The sequence below is a fragment of the Limulus polyphemus genome, unplaced genomic scaffold (assembly GCF_000517525.1).
Source record: "Limulus polyphemus unplaced genomic scaffold, Limulus_polyphemus-2.1.2 Scaffold3575, whole genome shotgun sequence".
Taxonomy (NCBI): domain Eukaryota; kingdom Metazoa; phylum Arthropoda; class Merostomata; order Xiphosura; family Limulidae; genus Limulus; species Limulus polyphemus.
In genome coordinates this window covers 69,268-80,518 of record NW_013669185.1, presented here as the reverse complement: position 1 = coordinate 80,518, position 11,251 = coordinate 69,268, and the positions used below count along the sequence as shown (strand labels likewise).

At 31.6% G+C, this 11,251-nt stretch overlaps 1 protein-coding gene across 1 annotated transcript in view; it reads left to right on the top strand.

Annotated features, from left to right (window-relative positions):
• Nucleotides 1-500: 500 nt before the first annotated feature.
• LOC106469621 (G patch domain-containing protein 8-like) overlaps nt 501-11,251 on the top strand; it is a gene marked incomplete at its 3' end in the record, with an annotated part of 66,157 nt that continues 55,406 nt past the window's right edge. The window contains exon 1 of the mRNA XM_013930122.1: nt 501-572. Within this exon, the coding sequence (XP_013785576.1) occupies nt 528-572 (45 nt within the window). The remainder of the gene's footprint in view (nt 573-11,251) is intronic.

Sequence of the window (11,251 nt, the reverse complement as noted above, 5' to 3'; positions counted from 1 at the left end):
AAATAGAGGGCGCTACACCAGTCACGTGACCTCGATGACGCAACAATGTGTTAAAAACACTCATAAACCCAGCTCCAAGACTTTGCTCAACTAACTACATAGATGAATAAATAAACTTTGTAAAACATTCATTCACTCACTCTAACAAATTTCCACCAACTATTGTCAAAACATTTTCACACTACTATCAGGACAAAACCTCAAACTTAACTCACAGTTTCATAAAACATACATACTCAAAATCAACGTGATCTGGATAGAAGGTGAGTTAACGCTTTAATGTAACTATAAATTGACAATTGCACTAAACGATAGAAAGGATAATAAATGAACGGAAAACAAAATCATGACAAAATAGAAATAGAATTTGCCATATCACAACATTGTTTTTCCAAATGCAACAGACATAAAGATATTTAGTTATTTCCAGATTTATTTTCAGGATGGTATAATTTGTTAATCGCCTTGCCATTCCCCCTAACGTGAATGAAAGTAAACAGTTAAGGGCGACAAAAGCAACATAGAAAATGGCGGAAAGGTTTTCTCGTTTTCATGAGAACCGTGATTACCAAGTAAGACAATTTTATTACATATTTAGTATTTTGATGAATTAAATTGTGTAATTGAACTGAGCCATATTGCGTGTATTATAAACGTATTTTGTAATAAATAAACTTGCGCTCAGATCCACTTTCAAAAATTGAAGAAATAGGCTAGGCCGTAATACTAATAGTAATATTACCATGGTCACATTAGGCCTTCTACTGCTAGTACTACGCAGGCGGAGAAAGCAAAAGTTATTTGGGGGTGGTTAAAGTACATGTAGACCTTAAATATGGTGCATCTCTGGGGCTAGAGACATGATCCTACAAAGTTATAAACTTAAAATGAAATGATTAAATTTAAAATACTGTGTAAAAGTAAAAGGTAGCAGAGGACATTACTGTGGTTTAACTTCAAGTTAAGTTAAAATTATTAACACTAACAGGCTTCAACCTGCTGCCTCTACAACCTCTTGGTTTCTCCGTGTATACTGTATGTTCTAATCTAAGTATTTTGTTAAACATTTAGGATCAACTATATGATGCCAGGCTACAAACTAATTTACTAAGTTAGTATCAATCTAATTATTTGTAATTTAGTCTCAAACCATAAGTAACTTCAAAGGGTCAGTAGGTCTAAGAGTAAGAAGTTGTATCTTAAATACAGAGTTAGAATTACTTCATTAACTTCAGATTACCATCATACTTGTAGGTAACTCAGAGCAGTGGTTTCCAACCACAGGACTGTGGACAAGTGCCAGTCCACAATTAGATTTTGGTCAGTTTTTCCATATGGTTAAATAAAGAAATGAATGTGATTAAAAGTACTTTAAAGCCTTAATACTGTATGAAGCAGTCTATAAAATTTTGAAATTGAACTAGCTGGTTCTCAGTTGGAAAAAGATTGAGAACCACTAACATAAGTGCTAAAGGTAGGGAGTTCCAGAGAATTATAGTTCCTGGCCACAGAAGCGTGTGAATATGAAATCGCAGTTGTGAATATATAAAGCTCACATAAATAAAATATGAATGATTGTACACCAAACAACAAATGGAAAACATCTACGTTACTAATACATGCTGAATTGGTATAGTATATTTCAAGGCAACCATACTAACATGAGAACCACTAACATAAGTGCTAAAGGTAGGGAGTTCCAGAGAATTATAGTTCCTGGCCACAGAAGCGTGTGAATGTGAAATCGCAGTTGTGAATATATAAAGCTCACATAAATAACATATGAATGATTGTACACCAAACAACAAATGGAAAACATCTACGTTACTAATACATGCTGAATTGGTATAGTATATTTCAAGGCAACCATACTTTCGCAAGTTTGAAATCAACTTTAAAAACTAATGCAATTATTGCTAAAGCCATTGTTTGCCATTTATCAGTGACAAGTGAGCAAATGGTAAAACTGAAACCAGTGAGTTGATTTGAATTAGCTTGAGTAGTAAGGACCAGTGATCCAACATTAGCTCTCTTCATGCTCTACTTTGGTCTGGCTGGTTTCATTGGATCAAGAAGCATTTACTATTTCAAAACACACATATAAAACTTTAAAACCATTTAAAATTCTATTTAGCCATTGAATCGATTGAAACAAGGGTATACAATAAACTTGGTGTTGCAGACTACATAATTCATAAACTGATACATAGATATGGCTGCTCAAATTGAACCCACAGCATGTCAAAAAATGATGAATGGGGGCTGTAAACAGCCTTTTGGTTACCCTGGTAACATGTTTCTTTACGTCATATCATTGGTCGTAAGCATACTATGTTGTCCTGACAACAGTTTGCTATATGTCATATTGTTGGGTGTCACTACAGCGAAAGAGTGCATGCAGCAATTGTCTATAATAAAAGTGGTATGAACAATGGCAGTCTTACTTCTATATATTAAATAAGTGTGTGATTTATATATATATATATTTCAATAATTAGAAATCACAACTCTAACTTAGTGATTTATGCAATCAATATCTGTATTAAATGGAAATGAAGGACCTTACAAAACCAAATACAGACTACAACCTGCGTATTTGTGAATAATTATGCAAACACCTTTAGTGGAGCAAGGACAACACAGTCTTGAGAATAGTTTTTCACCTTTGCTTTCAGAATTAATATAATTATCATCGACAGAATATCCTAAAATTGAAACACGTCCATTCGACATATTCCATTTAATTGTATTTAAATTAAGTTTAAATTGGATTACAATTACAGCTAGTTAATTGTTTACTATTATCATTATGCTTAACGTTAAATTTTGATTGTAAAATTTTGGTTAAAGATAGGAGTGTGCTTTTAATATTTATAACCCATTATATTATTATTTATATATAGAGATTAGTGTTGAATATTTAATATAGTAAGCAAGTGAAGCTAGATTGAGATTGTTACACATTAGTACCAATAGTAATACTAGTAATAGTATGTTAAATATAATCTTAACTTCATTACGCTTAAAGTTACAGTCAATATAATTATCAGCTATGGTTGAGAATAATCTAGCCACTAAGGGTTCTCAGTTGATGAAGTGTGAAAGATGTCTGGAGAGTTTTATTTATAAACATTGGGTTAAAGTATACTTTTAGGAAGGCTAGTAGCCAGGATATACAATTTATTAGCAGGGTTTGCTGGTTAGAGGAGAAGTTGGAGGGTTTTTGGAGTACAATTGCAGAGATGGAAAGGGAGAAATGTAAATTGCTTGAAATGGTGGTGGGGGTTAATGAAGAACTTAAATTTCTGTATGCTAAATAGGTCATTAGGATTGAATACCAGGCTTAGATCAGTATGTAGGGATGAGCAAAAGGCTGGTTGGATTTGTGGGATAATTTTAATAGGAGGGTTAATCTTTTTGGTATGGATGGCTTACACTTAAACAAGGCAGGGGCTAGCATGTTAGCAAGGGCTATTAACTCAGCTGTAGTGATAGATTTAAACTAAGGCTAGACAGAGGTGAGGGCTATGATATTAGCAAAACAGGAAATATAATTGACAGGAAAACATGTAAAGCAGGGATGAAACATAAACATATTTTAAAATGTATGATTAATTGTTACTATTGTAATGCTAGGAGTATTAGAAATAAAATTGATGAGTTCAAAGCAGTTGTGGAAACTGAGGATTTTGATATTATGGGTATCACTGAGACTTGGTTGGATTTGAACAATTTTGATGAAGGACATTTTTTTGAAATACCATGATATAGCTTATTTACTAGAGATAGAGTATTGAAAAAGGGGGAGAAGTAGCTTTATATGTGAGGAGTGAATTGCAACCTGCTGTTGAGTTAGAGCATAAAGAAAAATCACAGGTTGAGTCAGTTTGTGTTAGTGGATATAAAGGAAAAAGTCTTGTAATTGGGATTTGTTATAGACCACCAGGTAAGAATGCAGAAGTTAATGAAAAATTGTTTAATGAGATCAGAATGGTAGCAGAAAAAAGATGTTGTTATTGTGGGAAATTTAAAATTTCAGGGGTATTGTCTGGGAAAATTTTGGGTGCTACTACAGCGTGCAGTCTACAAAGATATTTACACTATAGTGTGTGATCTACACAGATATTTACACTATAGTGTGCAGTCTACACAGATACTATCAACATCATCGTTTTAATGATTCACTAAAACATAATTTCTTGCTAAATAATTTATATATGTATCCACGTTTTTGTTCAGCAAAAAATAATAATCTAATAAGTTCCAAAAGAGTACCTTAAATTTAGGTTGTAATTGTGCTAGTTTCGATTGTTGGAATTTATTTCATTCGGATTATATTTGCCCTAAAAAGTTATGTAATGGTATTTTGTACCTTATTGGTTTAAAAGCATTATTTATAATAAATGGTGCCAGTTGCAAATAAAGAAAGTTCAAATGTTGAAGATGATAGTATCTGTGTAGACTGCATGCTATAGTTTAAAAATCTGTGTAGACTGCATGCTATAGTGTAAATATTTGTGTAGACTGCACGCTATAGTGTAAATATCTTTGTAGACTGCATGCTATAGTAGTACCAAATTTTGAGTCTTACAATGAGGGGGATAGGTTTTGGGAAAATGTTCAGGATACTTTTATACACTAACTGGTGATGGAACCTACGAGAGAGGAAGCTATATTAGATTTTATATTAGTTTCCGATGTGAATATGATAGAGTTGTGGTTGGTGAGCATTTAAGTACAAGCGACCTTTGCACTATTAGGTGTGGGATTTTACAACATGTAGAATTGAAGAATAATAATATCCTGATTCCAAATATCAGGAAAGCCAATTTTGATGGAATGAGACATGATTTGGCTTCTGTAGATTGAACTAAAGAGTTGGGAGGGGATCTTGAACAGATGTGGGAAGCATTTAGGGAAAAATTGGTATGCCTACAGAACATACATATTCCCTCCAGAAAAAAGGGCAACAGAGCAGTATAAGCCAGTATGGTTTGGTAAAGGCTTAAAAGATCGTATTAGGGATAAACATAAGAAATTCAAGGAATTTAAACTTACTGGAAATAATGAAGAGGAAATCAAGAGAGCTGGTTAAAAAGGAATTTAAAAGGGCAAAACTGTATATGAAAAAGGGTTGGCTGAGAGAGTTAAATCAAACAACAAGGAATTCTGTAGGTATATGATGGTAAGCAAAATGTTAGGATGGGAATTGGGTCTTTTAAAAATGATAGTGGGGTGCTGATCTCGGAAGATTAAGAGATGGTAAACTCATTTTTATATGTTCTCTTCAGTTTTTACAAAGGAAGTTACTAGTATATACCTCAACCAGAGCACTCAATGTATGGGAAAAATATTGATGTAAAATATATTATTTCAAGTTCTAAAATTGTAAGAGAAAAGTTGGGAAACAACAAAATTGATAATTCCTCTGGACCAGACAACTTTTATCTTAGAGTTTTAAAGGAACTTAAAGATTTTGTGAACCGCAAACTAATATTTTTTATAGATCATTGAGTATTGGAAGAGTGTTAGAAGATTGGAAGTTGGCTAATGTTAGTCCAGTATTTAAAGGAGGTGATAAACATTGTCCAGGCAATTATAGGCCAGTTATTCTTACATCAGTAGTTGGATAGGTTTTGGAGAGTGTGATTAATGATGTATTACAGAGTCACTTATAGCAAATCTTTAACAAATCTTCTGACATTCTTTGAGGATGTTACTGCTAGAGTTGATGAAGGAAATACTGTGGATTTGGTTTACCTTGATTTTCAGAAAGCAGTTGATAAGGTGCCTCACAAAAGATTTGTTACAAATATTATATATCTGTGGGTGTGGGGGGAAACATTATTAAATTGGATAGAAAATTGGCTGGAGAGCAGAGAGTAGTAATAAATGGAGTTAGATTTGACTGGATCAGAGTTACAAATGGGTCCTCTGCTGTTTGTGATTTATATTAATGATATTTACTCTGGAATGACTAACAAAATTTTAAAGTATGCAGATGATGCTAAGATTTTTGGGGTGGCTAACTATCAAAGATGCTGCAGACATACAGGGAGATTTCAATAATTTGATGCATTGGGCCAATACGTGGCATATTATGTTTATCCAAAATGTGTAAGATAATGCATATAGGTGTTCATATTTCAAATTATTGTTACAATTTAAATGGGAATACATTAAATACTGGTGTTGTGATCAAAAAATCACTAAGTCATCTAAACAGTGTATTGTAGCTAGCAATATGGCTATTATGATTTTGGGTAGCATCTATATAAATATTGAATATAAGACAAGGGATATTATTGTTTCACTTTATAGATCAATTGTAAGGTCTCATATAGAGTACTGTGTACATTTTTCGGCTCTCTTCCTCAAGAAGAACATTGAATTGTTGGAGAAGGTTTAGAGAAAAGCTTCTAGGATGATACCTGGGATGGTGGGATTGTCCTATGAAGAGAGACTAAATTCTCTAAGCTTGTTTTCTCTGGAGAGGAGAAGGGTCAGAGATGATACAGGTCCATGAAACTTTGTGTTTAGCAGTGAAAACAATAGGAGAAGGGGTCTGCAGTTTAGGCAGTATTACTTTTAAAACAAGGTGGTTGGCTTTTGGAATGAGATGCCTTTAACAGTGGTGGAGGCAGAAAATGTAACTGAGTTCAAGAAAAGATTGGATGAATACATGAGTGGTTATAGTTGGGAGCTGGAAGGGACATCCTTGATGGGCTAACAAGCTCCTTTTTGTTTCTTTAGAATTTTATGAAATTTATTTTAGGAAAAATAATGAAAGCAATATTGAATAGCAGATGAAATATTGGAATGTAGTGTTACCAAAATGCACTAGCTTTTCTATATATGTATTAGAAGTTGTTAATCTAACTGATTTTTACCAATAATTATTCTTTGAATAGGCTACCTTTCCTATTAATGTTTCTTAAGTGATATCATAGTATATCCTCACTTATTAGTAATTTCATTGATAATTCATAGACAAAGGCTTGTTTCCTTAGCTTTTGTATTATGATTATATCTTGGGATAACTAAGTTCTTGAACTTAACGATATGATTTATTGATTATATCATAACATGACATAGAATGGCTGGAGTTTACTACTCAAACATATCTGTCAATCACGATATTTCGAGTTTTCAACCAATGTCATTACAGAATCGCACCTTTCATAAGTACGTAGGTAAGCTCACATTTCATTTCTAACATTTGGTTGTTGAAAATGTTAATTTCATTTATCCATAATATGTATCCATGTGTATGAGTTTTACATTGATTGATTTTCTTGGGACTACATTTTCTCTTACCTTGACATGGGTGCCACACAGTATCAGGTAACCAGGTAAAGCGATAAATCATTGATATTTTGTTAACATTCTTCCAATGGGAAGGTAGTGTGAAGCAAAAGGTCAATTTCCGGGTACTATTTTGATTGTTTTTCATTACTGATGAACTAAATAATTGAACTTGCAGTGTAAATCTACTAATTTGTGTTTGTGGAATCTAATGGTGTATGCAGTTTTCGTTATTTAAAAAACCAATGATACCCCATGCTAAAGGATGTAACCCTACAATAAAAATTACAGAAACATGGTGTAAAATTATTTCTTTTTATAAATGCTACCCAGGCTCAGTCATCAAAATATGTAGGTGCCAAGAGATTTTTTTTTTTGTTGTTGGATCCCCCCCACCCTCATCCCAAAAAAATAATTAAATGTTCATTTATTACTAAGTTCTTGTTTTTTTCTCTTAAATGTAAAACATTATCACTATACATAGCAATAAAACTAAACATAAAGCATTGCATAGTTTAAATTCCCAACTTGAAAGTATCAAACAGTATTGATAAAACCTATATTTAGGCCTTGTAACTTAGCATACAAACAACAAGGGATCATGTAGTATTTCAAGACTGTCCTTGCACACTCACCCTTAAATAATCAGAAAATAATCATTTATTCTTTTAAACTCCTGTTGAGTGCTAGCATCCACTCTGTTAAAAGAAATTCATTCTATGAGATAAGCACCTTGGTAGAAAAATAAACTAAAACTTATTCTATCTTTTCCAATTGTTAAACTTCTTTTTTGCCATTCTGTTTTTTTAGAATACAACTCAAAGAAATAAGAGGTATTTATGCTATTTGTCCCCCCAGATAACTTAAACATAAGATGTAAGAACTACTACATCAAAATTTATATTTGTACCCCTAGTCTTAACATTTTCACCATTAAGTGTGAAAAAAATGATGCATTAACACTAAGGGCTCATAGAAGTTAGAAAAAGTTTATAGGGGCAATTGTCTCTTATATTTCATAACTTGGTAGCCAATTAAAAACTTAGGGTCAACTAAAATATTCTTAGTTTTATACTTTAAATCAGTAAATAATGCATTCCATTATTATTAAATCACATACAGTTAGTTTACTTATATAAGGTACCAAAAGTGAATGATAAAAAAAAACATATTCGTTGGAAGTTAAAAAAAACTTTAACATCCATCTTTTCTTTTCTGCAATCAGAAAAGTTTACAGTGCCAACCACACCAACCAAAAGGTATATATGAAATAAAGCTATAATTGACAAACTAATACTTAACACTGAAAATAAGCTGTAATATCTTCATGATTTCTATAACATAATATTGGTAGTGTAACTACCAATTGTACATTTGTCAAACATATCAGACTTACCAGCTGTTTTTTCTCTGATGGATATGCACAAGCTACAGGGGAAAACAGGGCTATCAGATCATTCCTTTTTCTTGAGCCAGTTATATATTTCAAACTAATGATTCTGGATTTTTTTAAGTGTTTGAAATTTACTAGTACACTGTTTTGTAGAATTTGATGTTTGATTTGGTTGTTAGTATTTTCTGTGTGTGTGTCATTTTATGAGCTCTTTTTTTAAAAATAAAATCATGAATTGATTTTGATGTTGGTATTTAATAATGTTTTTTTCTGTATCTCTTACCAATTGAGTTTCACCACTTAATGTGCTTGTTGTGGAGGCTCATAACGTTTGTATGGTTACCTGGCAATGAGGAATTTAAGATTTAATGAACAATTCCAGATGTATTTGGTTTTAAAAGCAGGTAAAATTGTCAAGTCTAAAATAATATACAAACTTTAATCTTTTGTTGTAGTGCTATGTAGAAGTGGAGTGTTTTTAACCACAGACACCACATTTTGTATCTGACATTCCCATTCTCACAGTTACCAGTGGTAAATACAGATTAATATATGATTGCTTAGACAAATATTGGACATTTCTGGAGACCCACAACTGATAACGTTGAGTACTTCACTATCAGTTCTCTTAAAAATCTTAAACATCTCAATTCTCAATCTGATTGCCTGTAACATTTCTTTTTTTCAAGAGAAAATAACTTCAGAAATCTTAACCTGTACTTATCTAACATATTTTCCATCCCAGGTATCATCATAGTAGCCTTTCTCTGAAACCTTTCTAATAATTCAATGTCCATCCTAAGGTAAGGAGCCGAAGACTAAATACAGTACCCCAAATAAGGACTAAACTGTGACCTGTACGATGAAAAAATTACCTTGTTAGACTTGTATTCAATATTTATGTAGTTACAACCTAAAATCCTTTCACTTACCATTAGCAACAGCATACTTCTTGGATGACTTAAGAGACTGACTGATGAAAACAACAGTACCTAAGCCTTCAGCATTCTCCAGTCATGTTACTTCTTTCTTTCATACTGAACATATATTTTTCTGAGTAGGTAAGCTGCTTGTACTATCACTTCATAATAAATATATAGGTTAAAGAGTTTTTTTTATAAGTTTCTGAACATGTTCCTTTCATTTGTGAATTGCAAAAGTTTAATTCTTACTTCATCCAGTCATGATTAAATTTTGTAGTTGTTATGAAAGCTATATTTAATTGGTATATGATCAAGCCACTTGATGTGGCACTGTAACAAGATGGTAGCCAAGTCCTGTACTAAAAACTAACTGAAATGCTTGAGTATCAAGAAACTAATATATTCTTGTAGAGTGCTAAGTTTTTTTGCAGAAGTAAAGTTATATGGTATGGGCAGAAAAATTCTGTAACAAAACAACAGTGGATTGATTACAGGCAAAAATCTTCACAACTATGCAGAAATGAAAGAATATGTCAATTTTCTTTATGGATTACACCACATAAAAGTCAGAAAATGAAAAACTATCAATTTTAAAGTACTTTATTATTATAAAATAAAAATAACTAAAATTTGTATTTCAGAAAAATTTATAAAGTGATGAAAAAATAGTAAAGCTAGAGGACTTCCTGTACAATAATTTAGAATTAAGTTATCTATTTAATCCTAAACTTTGTACATGAAAATGTATCATACAGACAAGTTTAAGCAACTACATTATCTAATATTTAAAAACAATAAAATATTTATTCACTTTTACAGATTTGTTATTTTAGACAATTCAATATTGTTTGATATGTTCTTAAGCATTTTTATGACAGTTTTGGAACTTTAAGTGTAATATCGATAGCTAAGCACTTACTTAATTAGATTGTAAAAGAGAAAGGATAATCATAACTCATTTTATTTATCAGGCAAATGCATTCTTAACTAAACTAGAAGCTGAGTATTTTTTGGATATTCTTCAAGTTGCTTAAATTTAAAGTCAAATAACATAAAAATTAATAGGTAAATTAGAACAACATCATTTTATCTTGTAAAATAACACTCTTGATAGTTAAAAAATATTAATTTTCAGAGTTTAAAAACTATTAGGGAATGAATAAAACTAGAAAGTTTATTCAGGTAATATAGTATTACTGTGTTAAGAAGTAACAATATTTAACATCATGTTAGCTGCAGTAATGTTTCATTTTTACAGTGATAGTATGATTCCAGTTAGCTGTGTAATACTGTAACCAAATTTTCAGTATTTTTTCATGAAAGAACTGACTTCTGTAATAGTAATGTAGTATTTTAGATTAATGAGTTTCAACATATAGTCATGAAGTAACCTTGATAAGTTGGAGTTCAAATATCGTGTAAATGATTAACTCAGTCAGGTTATATTCAAATGATTTCAAAGCTTATATCTATTTCTAGTAATCTGATTGAAATGAAAATAAGTTAACACATTTCAAGTTTTTGAATTAACTCTTCCGACACAGGATCGGTCAATTTGACAGAGTCACGTGAGCTTCTGTACTCGTGTAATATTGACATAAATTTAATACTTATAACTATATATATATTG